Source organism: Dicentrarchus labrax, unplaced genomic scaffold (assembly GCF_905237075.1).
Source record: "Dicentrarchus labrax unplaced genomic scaffold, dlabrax2021, whole genome shotgun sequence".
NCBI classification, from domain to species: Eukaryota; Metazoa; Chordata; class Actinopteri; family Moronidae; genus Dicentrarchus; species Dicentrarchus labrax.
The window spans coordinates 11,452,019-11,474,867 of NW_026136704.1; the positions used below are offsets into that span (position 1 = coordinate 11,452,019).

A 22,849-nucleotide genomic window follows, 5' to 3' on the forward strand; every position below is an offset into this window, starting at 1 on the left:
ATAATAAAAGTTACTACAGTAAAACAGCAGAAAAGAGCAAAACAATAATGTAGTCACCTTTAGGTCATTCTTGTACTTTTTTCCTCCTATTTCTTTAGACTGCGTTCTCCTCCTGTTGTCACCTAACTTCAGTTTGGTCCCACTAGTTTTTCTCTAGTGTCAGCCTAAAACCTTTTTGTTTTTTTACCAAGAATAAATGTTCACAAAGAATGTACCTCATTTGTACCACCTAAAGTAATACTTGGCAGCAAATATGTTTCCCTCAAAACATAACTAGCACATTAAATTATTAGTATATAAACATAATTTCTAGGAGACGGGGTTGCAGACTGAAGACCAGTCCACTCACCAAGCACTGTGCTGTCTTCTTCAACCATCCTGATTCTGTGAATCTCCTCCCTCACTCTCAGATTCAGCCTCAGACCAAGTGTGTTTAACCAGGTGTGAAATCTGCCTGTGTGGTTGATTTGCTCTCTCAGCTTCACTTTCACCTCTCCAACTACAGTCAACTGGTCTCCAGTTATTCTTCCACTCACATTCCTTGAGAGTTTAGCTGTTATGTCTCCTCCCCCAACCCTTTCAGTGGCTGTGATGCTTTGATTACCAGCTATGAAATACTGTATCATGTACGCCTCATCTCATCTGCACGGCCAATTCGCAGTATTAATTTTAAACAAGGATTAATTAAAACTGGAGTCATTTTTTTTCTCCCCGCTGTGCATGGCGGTGGTGTAATCCGTTACAGAGTGGCTGCTTCAGCTCTTCTGTGCAACCTGTATTCATGAGCTTTTATCTAAGCAGTGTTTTATTATAACAATGGTGAATAGCGTCTCGTGTGGCTGTGCAGGCACACCAATGGCAGTCTCAGTGGGCCCTCCTGTTCTAGACCATCCCCATTTTAACAAAGAGTAATTTTTCTATTGTGCTCTAATACGCAACACACATCTTCACATCACTCTCATCACCAAGTGCAGTAATAAAGACAACCTACATCTCTCTCCTTCTCACACCCACTCTCACAGCATTACATAGCCCTTTTAGGCTTAATTACAATGCACAAAAGAGGAAGAGCCACACATTCTACTCCGGTCATCAGAGACCCAAGTTACAATCGGGAAATCATCCTCTAAATACTGAGAAATCATTCTGGAATGGGACAATGTCCCATGTTAATAAAGCACCCTCCAGCCGAGTACAATGGAGTAATTGATCATCTCATGTCATCGTTAAAACCCTGCGTTTCATCTCACAGCTTTAATAAAGGGAAAATGTCAACCGTTTACAGGCCAGAGAAGATGGATCACTTGATATTCTGCCATTGATTATGAGATATGTTTATGAAGAGTTAGACTTCGACTCCCAGGTCCCTGTGCGGACACTCTGTCCTGCTCTCTCCGACTAAGCTTCATCATCTCACACCCGTCTGTAATCTTTACTGACATTACATCACTATAGAGCAATGACAGTGAACTGTAATTGCACATCATTGTTGCTTTGCCATAATTACAGTTGTGATAGTGCAAAGGGAGAAAACGACGTAATAGTCTCTGGGTAATTACCCCAATTGACTTGATGGTAGCTAATTGGATTGTTTGACATTGTGTGGCTTGTGTACATCTTTGCATGTGTGTGCAGATGTATGTGTGCATACATGTGAATGTGTGTGTATAGGAGCAATTAACAATTAACAAATAACCCCAGGAGACTCTATTTGTTGGAACAGCAGAACAAAAGCATACCATCATCCTTTTCAACCACCTTGATCTCTGAATCTTCACTGGCACGACATATACATTCAGACTCAAAATTATTATTTTTCTTCAAGTGCAGACAGTTCTAAAAATGTAAACCAAACCTAAAATCATTACATAGTTCCAAGGCAATGTAAATGATTTCAAGCAATGCAATTTCGAATTCTCTTCATTTTAAACTCAGTTTACTTCAATTAAAATTGGTAATACCTCACTTAACTTACAGTAATTCTAATGGGAATACCTTGGTGTGCCACATGGTTCATTCCAAGGCTCATTAATATTTTCAATTTACATGCTACGTGTTGGTGAAGTTATAACATTATATCCACAATTATGACTTAAATTTTGACAGCTTTGCCAATGATACCCAAGTCTGAATTCCTAGACTCCAGGTGGAGCAGCATCTGCTTTGATGAAGCTGATAGCATCCTGATAAATAAAAATAAATATTTTCCTTTGTCTGTGCTAAATTTAGCTGATGCTGTTTCATCGGCATTCATTTACTTGACTACCATGTCATGTTTCTAGGCTACCAAACACTCATATTGAAAACCTTCAACTCTTACAAAAAGCTGATTCAAGAATATTAAATCAGATCATAAGATTTGATCACTCTGCACATATTTAGTGCTCCCTTCACTGGCTCCTAATCTGATTTAAAATACTGTAGCTTCTGTTAGTGTAAAAATAGTAAACAAGCTCACACAATCATATTTATCTGATCTCACCATCCCTTAGGTACCCTGTCACGCCTTCAGATCACAGGGTGCTCGCTGGCAGACTGTCACCAACAATCAAGAGGAAATTAGCAGGCAGCAGAGCATTTCCTACCAAGCCACATATCTTTAGAGCTGCCATTCCCTCAGAAGATAAACCTGTGGAAATCTTCAAATCCAGTCCACTTTTTATCTTGGGAAGGACACACTCTCTCCTTTTACTTTAATTTAAAGGGTATTACCATAGAAATCAGCTTTCCAGAACCAAATCCAGAGCTGCCGTTTTGTTACTGCATCATTACACTCACTTCCTGTTAAACATATCTGCCTCAAGTGGGTGTTTGTCTCTCTGCTTGTCCTGACATTATCATTTACTATGGTTTTACCTGGCAGTGGATCCAATGTCCATTCAGGCATTCTTAAGGTGAATGGCTGTGTAAATAAACATGACTTGACTTGACCTTCACCCAACTATCACTCAATCAATCGGTGCCTTTCTCTGCTCTGTAATGAACCTGCTATGGGCACTGCAGAGACAAATAACCAGGCATTTTAAAGTGACACAGTCATGTCCTTCTTGGCAAAGATCTCCAACTGGATTTTTTCTGACAATTCATTACAAGAATGTGTATAAAGGAAAAAAGAAAGACAAGTAAATTGATAGAAACGGTAGTTCTCATGGTACAAATTGCTTGGCTATATCTATGTCCAACCTTTGTGTGTTTGCATATGTGGGTTCCCACGCAAGGTCTTGCTACTGTGTCACTGAACTGATCAAATAAAGCCAAAGCTATCTATAATCTATCTATAAGCCAGGGTCACAGACCAAATGACAGACATAATCTGTAGTAAAGCCCATCTTAGCAGATGATTTGGGCCTTGGCTCAATAGTTTACACATAGTTCCATATTCACAAATCACCTCTTTGCAGGCAAACTGGGTATGGATCAGCAGCCGCAGCTCATTAGAGCAAGTAAGCAAGGCATAGCCTCCTCAGTCATATAAAAGGAGGGTTTAGTTTAGTGATAACACAATTACAGCAGAGAGGAAAAAAAGGTGGAAGTGCTACAAGGAAAAAAATAGTAAAGGGAAGTTGCATGCTGCAGCAAATCAAAGGTTTATTTGGGTACTAATGAGAAGTATTTACAGTAAGTTGGGGATATCACAGTATGGATGGATTAATTCCATCTCCACCTAATGAACCCAATTTCTTTTCTGCTGGAAGACCCAATCACACATCGCCTCAATTCACTTTTTCTTATATGTCAAGTCAAGACATTACAACCATATAGCCTGTTTCTTTTCACTTTCTGCAACGTTAATTAATTCCAGTGCTAAGGTGAATCATTTAAATGTCAATGTTCCATGATAGCTAAAATATAAACATTATTTCATCTGAGTAGGTAAAGCTGTATGTGATTTATACACTATACACTTAAGTAATAAACCAAACCATTCACTGAAATAAACAGCCCGTGTTGATTTTGCCATTAATAATGGCACTATAATGTTAGAGATAGAGATTTTTAAGGCTTTACTCCTGTCCAAACTGATTACGCAACCGTTTTAGTTGGACACCATTGTCACTTCATTTGCATGACCATTAGCACTTTGTTATGTTCTCGGAAGTGCTGGGTTTTTTAGTGTGTACTTTAATCACAGAACCGTTTATCTGTTTTTTAGGGTGTCATCACAAAGTCAGTGTCAGTGTAGTCTCTAAGGGTGGTTTCCTGAATAAATTGCTTCTGTGTTCCCACCCTCAACCTTTCCCACAGTCGATGTCATGTGGGACAAACGTACATGGACTCACATTCCATTATTGTGTTACACTTATTTAAAGCTCCTCCAATAGCTGGGATCTACTTAAAAGGCTTTTTGTAGGATAGTGGATAAATAGGACACACACACACATAGTGTGTCAGTGGGGTCTGTGACAATACTACTATCTGGCATTATCAGTTAAGTCTGTGCAATATCCTCATGATATTACTGCGTGTGGGAGGGTAGGGTGAAGAATTTTTCTGTGTGTGTGCGGTTATGTGTCGGTGGGTAGGTACATCCATGCCTTAACATGTGTGTGTTTGAGTGTGTGATGGTGAATTTGGCCTTTCATATTCTGGCAAAACTATCTGGGGTCGAGTGGATTTGCATATTGAGCACATTACAAATACAAAGCAGTGTGCAGCATACTGGACAGTGTTTCCCTGCCCCCCATCATCCGTATCCAGGCTGAGTAGAGGCATGGATTAAGGGTTGAAGGGCCACAGCAGCATATGGTGCCCCATGATCCCCATGACCCTTATATTGTTGTTAAGACTGACACCAACAGAGAAGCAGGTCTCACAGTGCTCATCTTCTTTTTTTATTCAGTTGTTAAAGGTTAGAGTGTGCCAAGTTTTAGTGACCAAATTGCCTTCAAGCTCAAGAAACGTGAAAGATTTCAACAGTACCCAAAAAACAGAAGATAAAAGGAAAAGTAAGTTCAAACCTGTTTTCACTCTAAGTCTGTTTGGTTCCTAATGCATCTTAACATTGTTATGTAGCAAGAGGTACAGTAAATTAGGTCCACTTGCAATTTCAACAGCTCAGAAAATGCAAGAAAGTGAAAAATGCTGATCATGCTCCAGAGACTCTCACGTTAAAAAATAATAAATGTAATAAAACTGAAATCACACTTTGCCATTGCCATGTTTGTTTAATTTATGGTTAATAGTTTTTCATTATTATTGGAAGGTCTTTGGGGAAATATCAGAATATCAGAAGTGCTAATTTTTTGCCAGAGTGTTTGATTGACAGCAGCTGGCAGGCTGAGCTCCAGCTTAAGAACAAAGTAAACAAACGTGTGCTGTAGTTTACAAGTTATGGGAAGGCAGTGTGTTGTTAGTGCAACTGAAGAGTAAAGACCACATCAGCATCTAAACAGTCAGAAGTGACATTTACAGGTATGTTTACATGCTGTTTAATGCGCTCCAGACTTTAGCAGGGCACTTTCACCAGGTGAAAGATGTTTGTTTGGAGCGATGTGTGTTCATGTTTGTAAGTTAGATAAGAAGGAGACTTTTGCAGCAAAGCTAATGTGTGTTGTTGTGAGTCTGATACTCTTGTGTTGTGGCTGCTGTCTGACTGTTGGTCAGTGTGACTGTATGCCTTTGATGGGGCAGTGAAATGCTCAGATTGTTCATTATTTGTTTTTTCCATTTCAAAACTGAAAACAAAAAGCCAAACCAACTGGGTAGTTTTTGTGTTTTTATGTTTCGAAACCAAACAGTTAAGTTTTTAAATGAAGCTCCTCTCCAGGTGTCTGCAGATGGGTAGGATGTCCTCCCACACACACTGAGCACTTCTTTGGCTTGTTCTTCAGCAGTCTGTACCCGGAACTAGCTCCGGACCCGGACTGGTACCTGTAATGACATTGACCAGTCTGCCCCTTGGCAGCTAAGGGGGACTCTGCAGGGCATCTAGTTTTTCCAACCCAGTTTAGATAAAGCACTACCGTAAGACAAAAGGAGCAGCAAAGTAGTGCTCAGTGTGCGTGGAAGGGTAGGGGTCAGGGTCCAGCAGCAGCCCGCCTTGCGTCCACATGGAGAAGAGCAGCCCAAAAGAAATAAAACACAAATAAAAATGTTTTTAAAAAAGAAAAACTTTGTTTTTCCTTTTTCCTTCTTTTTTTAAAAACACAAAAACGACCCCATTGTTTTATTTTTCCAATTATGCTTTACGGTTTATGGTTCTTCATCTACATAGGTGGAGAACTAACAGTATTCAACTAATGCAAAAACAGGGGGAGCCATCATCAAACCAAAAACATTTCTCCCTTTTGGTTTCTCCTCAAAGAACACAGTGTTTTACAGAGCAGATATGTTTGCTGTAAACAAAACAACTGAATTTCAGTTGAACTTTAATGTTTAGGCAGCAAATGGTATTTTGAATTACACTTATTACACTTTATGTTATTGATTTTTTAAATATGATTTTCAACATTTTTTAAGAATCAGTTCTACGACCAAAAGGTCACAGGTTCAATCCCACTGACAACCATGTACCCTTTTCAAGACTAGTGGCACACCTGGTAACCAGTAACCCATCCTACAACTGCTTCACACCAAACTGACCTCACCCAAAACCACTGAACACTTCTAAAGAGGCTGGAATGCCAAGTTCGAGACCAACCAATCCTATTAGAGAAAGCAAAGACTAACACTTTGTAGTATGCACACTGTGAGCAATTCTGTGAAATATCACCATAACAATGTTTCAGGCCTCAGGTGTCTCTGCTGTGTGTGCGTGAGCCACTCTGTGTGCATGTTTCTGTAGGCACGTATTGCAAACGTGAAATTCATTTGCAAGTGCATCTAAATGTCCATGTGTGTGTGTGAGCACACATAAACTGTGTTAAGTGTGTGTTCCCCAGTTTGTCAAAGTCCCACCTGTGCCCCCTCCTGTTCTATCGGATACAACAGCGACAATGTTAAGGTGAAGTCTGCTGTAACAATGCACAGATGGGATCTCTCTCTCTCTCTCTCTCTCTCTCTCTCTCTCTCTCTCTCTCTCTCCCTCTCTCTCTCTTTCCCCCTCTCTCTCACTTTATCTCTCTGTCTCTGTCTCTCTCTCTCTCTCACTGTGTTCGTTAACGCACCGTTCTTCCTAGCTGTTCACATGCATCAGATTTGACATGCTCATTCGTTGTCTGCAAGGACAGAACAAGCGGGGACCACTTTTCAGTCTCATCCTCATCCCTGGAAAGTCATTTGTGTGTCGAGTGTGGGAGGGCACAGAAAAAGAGGCATAGAGAGAAAGAGAGAAATGTAGAGTGTGTGTGAAAGAAAGGCACACAGGGAAATAGTCTGAAAAAGAGAGACAGTGAAAGAGATTGTAATTGGAATGCAATGATGTAAAGGGAAGCAAAGCAGCAGACAAATACAAGGGTACAAGAGGCTGGAGAGAAATGTAGAGGGATATAGGTCATGATAATAAGTGAAAGTGAAGTTAAACCTGTATTTTGAAAGAATGACACCTGAGAGAAAGGGGGCAGAAAAACAATACATGTGAGAGAGAGTGGCTCTGGCACTCTGTATAAGAGGGACTAATAATGAAACTACAGAGAGCTGCTGCTCATCCTTTCCTACAGGGAGCAACTCAGGCAGTTAACACACATTTACTGAGAGCCAAAGTGTGTCACACCAAGAGCTGGCCTTCCCCTCCTGCAGGGACGTCTCATTTTGGTGTCCTTACAAACCAGATAGTAACACTGTAGTGGTTTATACAAGAGTGCTGATCCAGCATTAAGAGCAACACATACTACAGTTTTATTGGAACTTCTGGTGTTTTTATTGTCCAAATATTTGATTTTTAAAGTTATATTCAGTAATTTTTACAAACCATCCTTCCTATCAGTTAGAATAATACTACTTAGCAGTAGTATTTGCTGGGATCACACACACACAGGGAAACATAGAGACATACATCAAAGTATGACAGAAAAAAAACACACAAGAGAGTTGACGGTGTGAAGGAGGTATAGGTCAAAGTGAGGGCCTGACCGTCGGGAAAATCAGGTCATAATCAGGTGCTGATATGAGAGATAAAATGTTCCCATTGACCAGTTGGACTTATATCATAATTGGCTCTGATCAGAAAGTACTTACCACCTCTGTGAAACCTGAAGGTTAAACCAGGAAGTCAGCCTGTAAACCGTGCTGAATGTTGAAAACTGATCTTTTATTCCTTTATTTTATTAACTTTGGCTAACCTGTGGGTTTGTTTCCTTTTGTTTTTCCCTAAAACCGTTCCAATAAGTAACTTAATTGCTTATTCCACTGCAGTCCAATTTATCACAGCTTTAATTTCGACCTTTAGCAGCAATATGTGGCTACACTTACACACAGATTTGGTTCTGAAACACAATATTGTGTTACATTTCACATCACACATGGGCTTCAGCTATGTCGTCCCGTCATTCCCAGATCTTAGCAGTTAGCCTGGTCAGTGCAATGGTCAAAACTACCAGATTATATGAAGGCTGAAATTACCTTTAACCTTTCTTTGCCATCCTGCTGCTTTTGGAAATGTGTTTCTTCTTAATAGCTCTTGAGAGCAGAGACATTGAACTAGGTTAAAAGAACAAAAGCACAAATAAAACAGCAGTGGTTTACCCCAACAGCCAGTTTATGAATTACCTATGGCTGTGAAAAGCCCTGGGCATATTTAATGCAGGAGAATCTGTCCCCTTTTTCCCTTTGTTCCTCTCTATTCTCTTCTCTTTGCAATATTCTGCATTTTCACTCCATTAGCAGATGTGAGTGTCAGGACAAGAGGCAGAATGTTTCAACTTTATTTCATCTGCTCACCCTGACTACACTGTGTCTGAAAGATAAAACTAAACTAACATGCTGCTGTCAGGGGGATAACAACATGATTAAGGATATTCCCACACAAAAGAAAGGCTGTATATAAAGCAGTAAGAAGCTTGCTAATGCTGACTATTCATCTTTTTTGAAACCACAACACATCTGCGACCTCAGACTCTCAGATGCTTTTAAAGTCTCAAAGCGGAGAAATCATTTCTGTAGGTGCTCTCAGCCAGACACCTAACAGTAGAGGTAGCCATTACAGAGCAGAGACAGAGCAGAGACAACCCCATTGTGTGCAACAGTGAGCAATCTGCAAAATTATATTCCTCTATGATATGAAATTATCCACAGTGTATTTTTAGAGCCGGTGCAATTATCTGGTCAAGACAACTCAGTGGACCACCATGCACTCAAAGCAGGTCACAGAATCTGCATTATCTCCTAGTGTGACACCAGCCCGTTCAGCCTCTAGGTTAATCAAGTACTGTAAGGTCATTTAGTTGTTGTGTCGATCAATTAACAATCAATTTCAAATTAGTGATGCAAGGCCACAGTACTCCAGGGACTAGAGTTGAAAATACCTATATATATAGTCCTTGATTCAGGACTCACTCGAGTCAGTATACTCTGACCTAAAACCACCCACAGCTGAATCTGCACCCTTCCTCTAGGCCTGCTGGAAATGCAGCTAGCACTACAGCATTTCATGTAGCTGTCTGTCATTATATACTTGGAATAGACTGCTGACCTCTTCTGCAGAAGCCGGGTGGTGTTTCTTTTCGTACTGCTCTATGAAATTGGTTCAGATGAGAAATGTTACAACTATTGTTTCAGATGAATGGCCAAATCATCATCATCATCATCATCATCATTATTATCATTACATCATCATGTTCTTCCATCACTCCTTATATCATTACCTAACTTTTCCAATTTATAGATTTACAGATTTCTTTATTTGCTCCATTAAACTACTTAATTTATTCAGAAATGGCTCTATTGGGAATTTGAATTACTTACTCCAATCCTGTACAACTCATCTGATTTACCACAGTTTTATTTAATTGAGGCTATGACTACATAATGTTGTGTTATTTGTGGCATTATTGTTTGATTTGTGAATTTTCATAAATATTCTGATTCTGGATCTCTTATTGGCTACAGAATGCCCTTAAGTAAACTGATAATGGGTTAGGGAATACATTTATTAATTTGGGCACATGGATTACTGATCTGGGGTAATAATTGATCCAAAAAATTTTGCAGCTAAATGTAAATAAATGTAGCCATTGATTTTTGAAGTACTTCCAAAAAGGTTTTGACTGACCAAGTCAAACGGCTAATATGCATTTTTATGCGTTAAAATGAACAGCTGGACAGACTGAAGTGAGCAGCTTCCTTTCATCTTAACACTGAGCTCACTAGAGAGTGTGAATATGCCTAATGAACCTCAAAGACAAACTGACTGTCTGGAACCTGGGAGCTTTGTGATTGGTTGATCAAACTGATGAGGTCATTACAGGGGAAACCTTGATCCTTTGGGATCTACTGTAATTTATGTGCCTGGGGAATATGAGAGCCCAGACACACACACACACACACACACACACACTGCCTGTTAATACACACTTGTGGGAATATTGTGCACACAGGAGCATTTCCTTCGCCATTGATCTGAGCTCATAAAGGCTTACAATGATAAACACGGCAACTATTCTTGGTAATACCAGAGATCAACTTAACGACCCTCTGGCAGACACTGATTGAGCCGCAATATATCACACACACAAGGAAGGGAACGGTGAAGGAGGGGCTTTGTAAAGTATAAGTCGATTAACATTGATTGTTGCAAACATGAAAGTTTGAGCGTGTGTCATAAAGATAGACAGAACGGCACTATTCTTATCAGGAGGAGAAATAAAAGTGCAGCCTAAAATTGGATGGTTACAGTTAGAGACAGATTACGGTTGAAAACCAGGTTTGGAATAGTCATTTTTGTGTTATGGGTGTGATATTGTGCAGGCTCTGCAAAGAAATTATTCTACTATTCCAATTTGTGACTGTAGTTTACAGAGTGCTGACTCACACTCACGACTTTGCTCATTTTTATTGGATAGAAGGACTCTCTCTGTTCATGCTCAGCTTTTGGAACGGTCACTAACAGTACCCCTTAAACATGACATGACTTTATGAATGTAAAAGCTTGCTTAAATTTACGTGTAAGTAAACAGCTAACTAAAACATATTTATAGTTACAAAAAGTCGAACATTTGTAAAAAGTTTTTTTTACCCTTAGACACCCTACACGATATCTCTGCATGTACCAAACACCTCCTGAGTTACTGACGTGATGGGGGAGTCCTGTCAGCAAAGGTCCTGTCAAACCTCAAGAGCCAGCAAAGCAAAACTGCTCATTTCAAGGAGAGGGTGCCACGACATGAGGAAGACATCCGCTTTAAATATGTATAAGCCCAGGGATCTTTACACACACACTCTCTCACACACACTCTCTCTCTCTCTCTCTCTCTCTCTCTCTCTCTCTCTCTCTCTCTCTCTCTCTCAAATGGAAAACCAAGTTAAAAGATGTCTCATCCAAATGATACAATCTGCCACATTATGTTACTGACCAAGATAATGTTGTTTAAACTTGAAGCATGTAGTTCGACTTATGTTTTGTGGTCTTATCAAGGAGTTTGGGGGATTTTTTTTAACTATACCTTCTCCTTTGCACCAAACATGCAAACCACTACTGCTGTAATGCGTAATTTTCCATGCTTGAGTTATAAAGTGGAGGTGTTGACTTTTGCAGGTTCTCAATTAACATCAGCTTTGACAATAACACAGGAGGTGTCTTGCTGCACAGGGCAATGATCCTGTGGCTCAAGCACGCAGAGATAAAACTGGTTACTGCAGTTGCAGTTATTGCAACTTTGACCTACTCTTAAATGTCTTACGTCAAGAAATAAAAGCTGAAATGCTTCATCCATGCAATTCCTCTGCACAGAATGACACAGCAGTGACAGTCACTCATCTAAAATTAATGAATTTCCACTCTTATAGATGACAAACCTGTGTCTAAAACAAGTTTGACAGGTGTATTGCCTGCCTCCAGATGAGCTTCCAGTGATATCATACTTCGCCAACACCCTTTTTAATCATCTAACCCAAATGCAGTAAGAACATCCCTCATCGCTCCCTACGTGTGCATGATTCACTCATGATTTCCTCATTTGCCACTCTGATTAAAGGTACAACCAACCCCAAAACCTCAAAGCCCCAAACCCCCAAAACTCTGTGAACTGACCACATCAGATGTTTGCCCCAGATGCTTGGCCAACTGCCGTGCAGCAGAGCAGCCTGTGGACTCTTTGGGGCCTGCTTTAATGTGTGCTTAAGAGACCGTGGGACCAGGCGAATACTGCGCTCACTCTCCTCCAAATATCTGCCCATCATTTATTCATTTACACTCCCAGGATGGCCACTGCTGCCATCATCTGAGGACCCCGTCGTCTGAAGTTCTCGGCGCCTCTGTCGCTCAAACATACGCACGCATACGCACGCATGCACATGCACATGCACTTTGCGAGCAGTCCCAGAGGTCTTTTAATTTTTTGAGAGTCTATATTTAGTCAAAAAAATAATCGAGGTGGAAAGTTCCATCTGTCCAACACTCTTGTTCCAGCTGCTCCTTTTTAGCAGCAGGCAGAAAGAGGAGGGGGGAAAAAATGCTACTTAACAGATAAAACCGACACAGACTGGATTTTTTATCATATGCATTCTGCATTAGCAGGATTTCTAGATTGAGAGGCATGTTCTAAGTCAGATGCAGGGTCCATTACATGCAAAAAACTGCAAGATCATCTGTGGTTACAAAAAACTGACAGTACTTTAACATGTTTTTTTTTTATCTATACAAAGCTCACTCTGCTACTGTACAAAACAAAGCAGCTTTGAAGAGGCAATTGAAACAGTAAATGGTGATTTGCACATTTATTATTGATTGATTAATTTTCTTTTTCTTCATCAAATTCATCCCAGTTTTTACCTTGACAGCTGAATGTCTTTTGGCCTGCAAATCACCAAAGCCACCCTTACTGCTACTGTGAACCCAGTGCAACTGTATAGCTTGAAACATATCTGGATGACGAATTGATTGAAATGAAATCATCAAACTGAGCAAAGGAGACCATGCAAACAACAAACAACAAACAGACTGGGCTTGCTGTGTAATTTCATTACTTTGAGCAGAGCCTCAAAGGTTAACAAGCTCACAGTGAAAGTGGAGAAGGGAACTGGTCTAAGTTCAGCTTTGATGCAGAAACTAATGCCTTGAATGTCAATGAGCTTAAGAAACACTCCATGTTGTCCTTTTTTACATTTTTTTTTATAAATATATGCTCAAGCACTCCTCATCCTCACTGGACTCCTCATTTCAAACATACAGGACAGTGGGATGGAAGCCAGGAGGCTAATCCGAACATTTCACAGTATGTAAATCTGAAATGTTCTTTGAGATCTATTATGCAGACATCCAAAACAAACAACAGTAGTAGAAAAGTTCAGAGTCACCACCTCCACTTGAATTTAATTGTTGCATTGATTGGACCTCGGGATTGGCCCCTGCAACACCCTCGAGGGTTGTTCTGTGTGAGTCGTGAAATCGGGCCATCGTGGACAGAGCAGCTCTGTGCTGGTATAGCCAGGGGGTTTTGTTGTGACAACAGCTGAACCAATCAGTTTATAAGCATAGAGCCTCTACTGTTTATTCATCTAACTTTTTACAAACTTTCTTCAAAGGTTTCAAGCACTGCAGATCTGAATGGCCCAACTTTTCTAGCTGTGTTTCTAATTGAGAAGAAAGGATACAATATTTATGTGTAACTGGGAATTGCTGATGGCTGAAGACGGACATGATGACATGTCCTCTAACTAATGCTGAAAGTACGAAGGGCCCTGCCATGAACTTGGCCGTCTGCTGACGCCTGTCACTTGTGAATTTTATTTCCTCCTGTCATAGATGCTCACAGTTTTCTGCTTTTCAAAACATTCCTCTTTTTTCACTTCTTCTTTAACTGTTTAGTGTTCGTCCACAGCTACAAGCACATTCTGGGTAGCATGTCAGCTACATTGTATTCAAGCCATATAAAACACACTTTTTTTGTTATAAATATATACAAGATTTTGTCAGAAATGGACATGTGAGATAAGAGCATGAAAGTATTCAGGCCTCATTGTGTAATAACCCAAAACAACCCTGTGTCCGCTAATGAACAGATCAGATCAATCTCGTAACAATGTCTGACATGCAAAAAAGTGGAGGTCAGTACAGCCAAAGCAAGCAACCACAATCAATACTGATTCGCTGCATCAGAATTTATTTATAGAAACACTTGCAGCTCCCCACAAAGACGCAAGAGGAGAGCAGAAAAACTGTCCAGCAAATGCAGGTCCGTTCAGAATAAGTTGGCTCATTAATAGAGCTGCTGAGCGCTGGCACACCGAGCAGTTTGTTCTTTCTGTGTAAAAACATTTGTATACTTGAACCTTCACTTGTTGCAATGGCTGAGGTTTTTCAAATTGGATGGACATGTGAATCATTTGGAGGGAAAAGGAGTGGCCACAATCCACAATTTTATTTCAAACCTTTTTATCAGACAAAGGGTCAGAGTGATCAAATCCAATAAACTTGAGTGCATGTGTGTGTGTGTGTGTGTGTGTGTGTGTGTGTGTGTGTGTGTGTGTGTGTGTGTGTGTGTGTGTGTGCATGTGTTTGACCCTTGAGCTGACAAGACACCGTACAATGTAAGGGGGAAAACAGCTAAATAAGTGAGCAGCGGAGTGAAACACCTGCAATCAGGACCAAATTCAATCTCACACAATTGTTCTGTCTAAATTGACATGTCAGGCCTGTGTGTGTGTGTGTGTGTGTGTGTGTGTGTGTGTGTGTGTGTGTGTGTGTGTGTGTTCAGTGGTAATGCTTTTTGTGTCCTGAAATAAGGCTCTAAGGGGGCTTGTTTGTTTACTAGCATGTTTTTTGCTACAAAAAATTGGACAATATGTTAAAGAAAGTAGAATAATATTTAAAGGAACTCATTCATTTTTAATTTACAACTATTTGACAGCCTCATAATGCTTTCTTTTTAAACTCCTTATTAATTAGTCAACATCATATTTGCATGAATACGTTTACAAATTATGCTCATTTACTGATGGGTGCCATTAATCTTCTCTCTAATGGTATTTCTGTTCTTATAAATTCTAAGGTGCATTCCCTAAATGATTTCTCTAACCTGCAGGAAACCTCTTGCAGCTTTTATAAGGACTTAATTAATAAATATCACAGACACATTTAAATTCTCATTTTCAATAGTTCATGGATATTATACAACAAGCCAACATAAAGTATGACAAACTCGCTAGACTTGCATGTACTCCCAATATTGCTGGGTTACTAATAATACAACTGAACCTAGAAGTAAGATAAGGTCAACAAACTTGCTGTTCAGTGCAACACACACACACACACACACACACACACACACACACACACAATACAGTACAGATCCCAGTGGGAAGATTATAGAAATATATAGAGGTTTCCCTTTGGGGGTTGCTTACTCTCCTGCGCTGCCTGGTCACCCGGCCTCTCGTTAATCGGGCGGGTACCAGCGCAGCCCTCCACCGTCTGCTCCGTTTCTATTTCAAAACACACAGTCTCCCACAACCGAGAAACGTTGTATTGTGTGTCGGTGGTGGTTGCGTGGTTTCAAAACAAAAATCTGTAATTTTAGACCTTGTGTAAGACACGCAAAAGCGATATCAGGCACGGCAGAGCGCATTATGGATAAGATGTGCACAATCAAAAGTGCTTTTGGGAGAGATGACATGGCGACCACTGGGGAAAAGTCATCCTAAATCGGTGCTTTAGTTTTTTGTGGAAATGCCGGGGATTTGTCAGCCTGATCCAAACATACCGTATTAAGGAAGGGGGGATCAAATGGCCGTGGCACGCGCTCTTGGAGAGGAGAGGTTGAGTCCGTGGCACAATTTAATTCCAGATACATCTGTTTTTGGAGCACTGATGCAGATGTATTGTAATAATGACTTAAACACGTGATATGGAATATGTACGCCTTTCGAAATATGTTTCCCCATAATTGTTATGATTTGTATTATTATTATAGGATTGTCCGTGCACGCTGTGCCTGTTGTTTGGTACGTACACAAGTTTCTAAGTGTCACACAACTTACCCTCCATGCAGAAAATTACCATCCAGGCTATCCAGAGGTCCGAGTTATGAAACTTCACCATGGTTCGTAACTGTTCAGTGACTGGTTCTCAGCTTTTATCCCAGTGCCTCCTTCTTTATGGAATCTCAGCTCCTCTCACAGTTTCCTTGGAGAAAAGTAACTGTTCCCTCTAACGACATGAGACATGAAAGCAGTCTGGGGTTTTTACGCAGCGCACACCGGCGACGTTCCCGTGAAGAAAACAACTTGAAATGTTCAAATGTGTGAATAAAAATAACACAGAGAGCATTTCTATCCGACGGGCACTCGTCTCTCCTTCGGGCGCTCTTTACGATCCTTTCCTCTCGTCCTTTGGTCGCTGCTGGTCACTCCAAGACTATAATCTTTCCTTCACCTCTCCAGTCCATTTACGCACGCTTGGAATAACTCAGTTTCCACCTGCTGGTGAACTAAAATCTGCCCACTGTCGCTGAAAGTGACTTAGAAACTGATCAGAAACTGGCACTTCTCCCGTCCGCTCGGTGACTCTCTCCAACGCGTCTTGTTGCGCTCCATGGTTTCTCGTCTGTTCTGCTGCAGCTGAGCGGACCTGGGAGCAAGCTGCACAGCACTGGAAACAGTACGGCCTCCGGTTGCTATTTTTCAAAATAAAACATACGTGGAGAAGCTCGGAGTATAGTTAATATAACGTAGTGTGGACGTGGATCAAGCGACAAACTACAGTTTTGACAACACCATTGTCATGAGGTGGCAAAAAGGACAGAGCTCAGTTAGGGTTGACCCACTTATACAGAAATGTGCTCCTCACACTTTCCTGCATTCAAGAAGTAATTTCTCAACAATAAAATAAAGGGGAAATGTGTCAGAAAAATAACAAATTAGTGAAAGAAATTACAGCACTTTACTGTACTCCACTTCACAGTAGACTAAAAGGCAACCTCCACTATAAACAGCCAGGATGAGCCCTGTCAAAACGGGCTTGCAGTAAATGCAACCGCGAGAAACTCACCTGAAATCAAAATGCTTTTATTTTGTAGGCGAAATCCACCCAGCTTCCTGTTGCGCTCTGACGCTGTGTGTCTGCGGCTTGACGGCGGATGACTGAGTTGAGCTCGAGCCCGGCTGTTGCTGGGAGACTGCTGACGCCAGTCGAGAGAGAGAGAGCGAGAGACGTTCGTGCCCTCCTGCGGTGCGACCACAGAACGACCGAGGAAAATAATAGACGAGAATATCTGTGGCACTCACCGGCGCCATGTGCATACCCACACACACAATGTAAACCTTTAACATCAATAATATCATACGATAAAGGCTGCGTGTCACCCCCCCCCCATGTCCTCCCACAATGCTCGGCCTCTTTGGTCGTCATCGCAGGCCCTACATTCTGAGTCATTTTCATAATTTGTAATGTAAATATCAGTCCACAGTGAGTTCTTCAGTCTGTCTGTCTGTCTGTCTGTCTGTCACACATCAGAGGGAACACACTGCAGATGACCCATATGAAAGTGTGTGAAATACATTAAAATGCATAATTAGGCTACTGACTGTTGATCTTAATGAATCAAACTTCTGCATGTGAACCAGTCGCACTGGGTGTATTGTGGCTTTGTAAAAGATACATAATGAATTCAAAGATGAGCTTTTAATGAAGAGCAGCATTGGTGGTGGTGGGAGGAGGTAGAGAGGGGCTTATAAGTGACTATAAAGGAACTACACAGGGATTAAAAGAATCAGATGAGGAGACGTGTCAAACAACCTGTGCTCAAGCCTCTAATCATTCTCTTCCAGTTAGCTCACCTCAGCACTGAATAGTTGCTTATTTTTTGTACTTCACAGGATATCTAGTGGTAGCAGTTTGTTCGCTTAAAAAAAAAAAAGGAGCGTTCAAACATCAAAAGAGAAACATTCTGACTGAAGTATTTTTGAATTTTCTTTCCTAATTTGATTTTTAGACTTGTGAGAAAGTGAAACTCAAAGATGACATGATGGGAGCAGTGCCCTATACATCCATCCATCTATCCATCCCTCCATTCTCCCTTCTGCCCTGCAGCTGCCGGCAGACATTCACAGACGTTTAGCTGTCACTGCAGACAAATAAGGTACAAGTCAGAAGATCACCCTGAGGCCCTCACATCCCTCTCTTTGTCTGTCTCTCACTCACTCTCTCTTTCTGCCTGAGCTTTAAACTTTTCTCACATGCACCCTCAGCTGCCTTTCTGAGAAGGTCACACAACCTCTGTGATATATTGCATTCAAGCAAGCTGCAGCAGAGGGAGAGCAGCATCCAGTGTTAGATCTTAAAAGTTTGAAGAAGTACACAATGTTTGAGTTTCGCTGCTGTCACCCAAGGGCGGATTGGCTTTCTGCAGGACAACATTTTTAAACTTTAGTTGTTTCTGAATCAAATGCAACAGGTTTTTTCATCATGTATTAATGCACAGAAGGATGAGAAACAGTCTATAGTGTCACACATGGCACAGGGAAAACTTAGCCTTTGTGCTACACCTTAGGTTCAGAGACACAATATTTACAGCTTAGCTACTGAGACATTACATATACGAGGTTCTGTTTGTGCCAAAAGTGCACTGATGCCTGACTTAAATGATTCATTAGACTGGCTGTTTCAGCTATAATTCTGTTTGTGCCCAAATATCGTTGTTGTACACACACTAAGGATTGTACAGCATATATAATAGTTGGTGATTGATGAATCCAGTCTGATGTCCTTACCTGCTCTTTAATGTGGACTGAGGTGTGTTGTTGCTTTTATTTTCTAGAAGCCATGAACAAATGCAAATGACACAAGTGATGTGCCAAGTCAGCTGGCAGAAGCGTGACAAAATCAAACAGAAGCCATGTACAAAAGGTACGTCAATATAAAAGGTGTTACTCTGAAGAGACGCATATTTCTGGCACAAATGAAACCTCATACATGAACCTTGTGACCTGATCAATTCACCATGAAACTATTCCTGTAAATCAGCCACTGATTCCTCCCTTCACTTTTCCCTTACAGGTTTTTATAAAATAAAGGTTTGAACTTGATGGATGGGTTAAATTGGGTTTCTTCAGCAGCCTCAGAAAGATGCATGCTTGATTTATTATTGATTCCTCTCTGAAACCGCTCCATTTTTCTTTTATTTTCTTGCACCCCCATAAAAGATTCAAAAGACCTGAAGGAGATCCTCTATGCTAAATGTTGCAATTCTCTTCTTCTGACAGTCCTGGCTAGAGTTCACGAGAACTTGAATATTGATGTCAGGTAAACGGGTGAGCCTTTGTTTGGTGCTGCGTCATGTACTCATTGAGTTATTGGACACGTAGTTGAGAGGCTTCACTTTCTCCGGGGATATTTTCACATTTAAAACATATTATTGTCTCATTATATATGACGCATTATTATAGAAGAAACTATGCAGCAGTGTGTGCAATAGTTCACTCTAGCTCCACCTCCAGCACTTACAACATTAAAAGGCTGCTTACACATGAATGCATAAAAACAATACAGTACTATAATGTACAACACTGATGAGGGTCATTCTGCATATTAATTATTAATTATTACTTTTTTTTATACTTTGAGTACACTTTCCTGACAATACGTCTGTATTCTTACTGAAGTGAACGTTTAAATGCAGAGCTTTTATATGTAGGAAGTATATTTTTTAGAGTAAAGGATCTACTACTTCCACACTGATGTCCGCTGATAGTGTTAACTCAGGTCATATTAAGCACTCAGCAGCCATTAAACATTCAAAGAGGACCAAGGTTTTCAGTTTTGAATAGGTTCAGTCCAAAAAAGCTATATCTCAATTTGATACGTATCCATAAAAAGTAACTAAATTAAACTCATTTACTTCTTTTTCTAAAGAGCATCCATTTCTGGGTCGTCATAAAAACAAAATTGATTCAATCAATTACGATGACAAACAACAATATTGTCTATATTTTTTGTTTTCTTTAAATAAAAGTTGTTCTTCTTGGACTTCAAACTTTGATGGACCTCAGAAATAGATAACACTGCCATCTTGTGGCAAACATAAAACACACTTTACTTAACAGAAGAAATTAAAAAGGAAAAAAATAAAAGAAACCATGCTGGCATTGTGCTTGTTGTCTGAACATTTACTTTCAGGAATCAGCATATTTGTTTACACAATACCAGTATGTTTTTGTGACACCAGTGACAGGACAGGCACTGGTACTACACACTCAACCACACACACACACACACACACACACTCACTTTGTCAATAGACAAGCTCACAAGAGACTAACAGCGCAGTCTGATCCCACAGGAAGCATCAATCCTGAAATGACAAAAAGGACAATGCTGTTACTGCAGAAAGGATACATCATTTATTAAAGAACATCTTGAGTGCCACAGCTCCTTCTTATCTTTAATGTATGAATCAATGTGGCAGCAGCATGATACGTAACAAGCACCAAAATGACATTCATATTTGGAGCAGGAATGTTAAAGAGTCTAGTCAGACCATGACAGGTCTGAGAACAGCGTGTTCACTTCCATGGAGGCGATTAGACAACAACAGCTCTTTTATGACTCTCCTATTTGACCTGTTTCCCTTGTCTCCCACCCTGGGCTTGGTTCTTTCTTCTTTTGCTGTAATCATTTGCATGGACAACCTATTATTCATACAAATATGACCTGTTTCTTCTCAATAAACCTGCAAGAAAGTAAAAGGAATTCAACCCTAAATGAGATAAGACAGTAGAAATTGCTTGAGACTGGCTGCAGGTTAACAAGCGATGAAATTAATCTGCAGATCTGGAAGATAGTCGCTTGACGACAGTGTGAACTCTGAATGAAAACAGCACATACACACAGGAGGGTGTGGTGGGTCCAATCTAATTATAACTGGCACTGCTGGCCATACCTGTTGTGGATGTTCCACATGAACCGACCTTTGAAATGAGGTGTGACAGGTATGTTGCCTGTTGAGCTGCCTTTTATTGTGTGTTGCTATTAAAACTCCCCGAGAACTACAGAACTGTTAGCTTTCACACCCTAAGCCCTGAGGGGCGGTTCTACTTCACTAGAGTAAAGTTATTTTATATCAAAATGAAGTTAGGAAAAGATCTCCACCTCGTCACTGCTGGAGGATGAGGATGAGGAGCCTGATTTCTTTCCATCCTTGTGTTCCTTCTTCTTCTTCTCCTTGTTCTTGTGCTCTTTGCCGTGTTTGTCCTTAGACTTGTGCTTACTGTCGTGAGACTTGTCCTTGTCATGAGACTTGTCTTTACTGCCAGACTTGTCCTTGTCATGAGACTTGTCTTTACTGCCAGACTTGTCCTTGTCATGAGACTTGTCTTTACTGCCAGACTTGTCCTTGGAATCTTCCTAAAAATTTGCAAAAGTTGAGTTTGAATGAATTTACAGGAAAATAACTGTAGATTCACACACATAATAAAACCTTTTGCCAAATTCTACTTTCCTCTATCTAGAAAAGCTCTTGTAATCATCAAAAAAATCAATCAAAGTTGCTACCTTGTTCTTTTTCCATGGCCAGTTAATCTCATCCTTTTGAGCCTCCTCCTTCTTCACCACCTCTTCTGCCCCACCTACAGCTACGCAATTGCATAAGAATAAATGTTATTATAACAAATCAGAATTATTGTTACCAAGAATCAGAGAGACAAACACAACCTCTTCATACAATACCTAAAATACACCTTGCTGTCTTTGTTTACACACTCTGGTTTTGTGTCTATGGCATATATTTGATATGAAAGCACAGTGCAAGGTGCAAAACCATAAAGTTTAATAATCCATGCTGCTCTTCATTCTAGTTACCAAAGACCTGACAAACGTTGCTTACACACCAAGCATTAACATTCAAGGTTATCCTTCTATATACAGTCAATGTAATTGGAGCCTACCTGCCGACAGATCGAAGGACATTGTGACTTCTGTTTGTGTGGTTCCCTAAACAAGTGACCAGAAGCTCACATGCAGGAGAGGAAACCTTGGAGAGACCGCACCTAAATCACATGACCTGACCTAACCACTCCCCCAACCAGCACTCCCCCTGGGTGAAACATTCACCTCTCTGTCATGCCAGTTAATTTATCAGGAAGTGCAGTTAAGGGTTATTAAACCAGTTACAGACCTGCACAGGGAAGTCTGAGTAGGAAGACTTGTTGTGGAATGTGAATCATCCAAGATGAAAATGTTATGGGTGATACTGTGATATATTTATTTCTTAATAGATTACATCTCTATATATTACTTTTATCGTTTACAGCCAACAAAGTGTAATTTAGTATGCAGGATATCAAATGTTTACTGGTTAGGCAGTAACAATTGTGTTTACGAGACACATACAAATACTCTACAATAAAATACTGTCAGTAACTCTAACTAACACTAACTGAGTACGTATTTAATAAACAGGGCACATAGTGGGTACTGGAAAAATGAAAAAAAAACAGGGTTCCCAGCAAATAATTTTCCACAAACGTTGCCTGAACATTAAGAAAACTTTTGAACAAAAAACCCTCAGGGAACATTCACTCTTCAGCGGTTCCTGCTCTCCACCCGAAGAGCCTGCAATGTAGGAGTACATGAAGGCAGCATTTAGACAGCCTGGGAACCGTTAGTCATTGCCATTAGTTGTTCTTAGGTAATATTTATATTTACCCTAGTGAGGTTTTAGGATTGTGCTAATGTTGAACTTGTCATCCGTCTTCATCAGTCCAGGGAGGCCTTATATACACAAGCATCAACCCTCTGCTGTATTTGTATATGTATAGGTTA

General features: G+C 40.4%; 2 protein-coding genes across 3 annotated transcripts in view; both read right to left on the reverse strand.

Moving 5' to 3' along the window:
* igsf11 (immunoglobulin superfamily member 11) overlaps window positions 1-16,658 on the reverse strand; it is a 97,154-nt gene extending 80,496 nt beyond the window's left edge. Inside the window, exon 1 of the mRNA XM_051396807.1 lies at window positions 16,072-16,658. Within this exon, the coding sequence (XP_051252767.1) occupies window positions 16,072-16,132 (61 nt within the window). The 5' untranslated portion in view covers window positions 16,133-16,658. The remainder of the gene's footprint in view (window positions 1-16,071) is intronic.
* Window positions 16,659-20,175: 3,517 nt separating this feature from the next.
* LOC127361820 (uncharacterized) lies at window positions 20,176-22,129 on the reverse strand. 2 transcript variants are annotated; one of them, XM_051396821.1, is made up of 5 exons: window positions 21,973-22,129; window positions 21,581-21,660; window positions 21,341-21,433; window positions 21,179-21,304; window positions 20,176-20,381 (listed from the first exon to the last, which is right to left on the reverse strand). In XM_051396821.1, the coding sequence occupies exons 1-5, from the start codon at window positions 21,992-21,994 to the stop codon at window positions 20,376-20,378; spliced, it is 327 nt and encodes a 108-aa protein (XP_051252781.1). In that variant the 5' UTR covers window positions 21,995-22,129; the 3' UTR covers window positions 20,176-20,375. The 2 variants fall into 2 exon arrangements, with proteins under 2 accessions (XP_051252781.1, XP_051252780.1); XM_051396820.1 differs by having other exon boundaries at window positions 21,179-21,433.
* Between the last annotated feature and the right edge of the window lie 720 nt (window positions 22,130-22,849).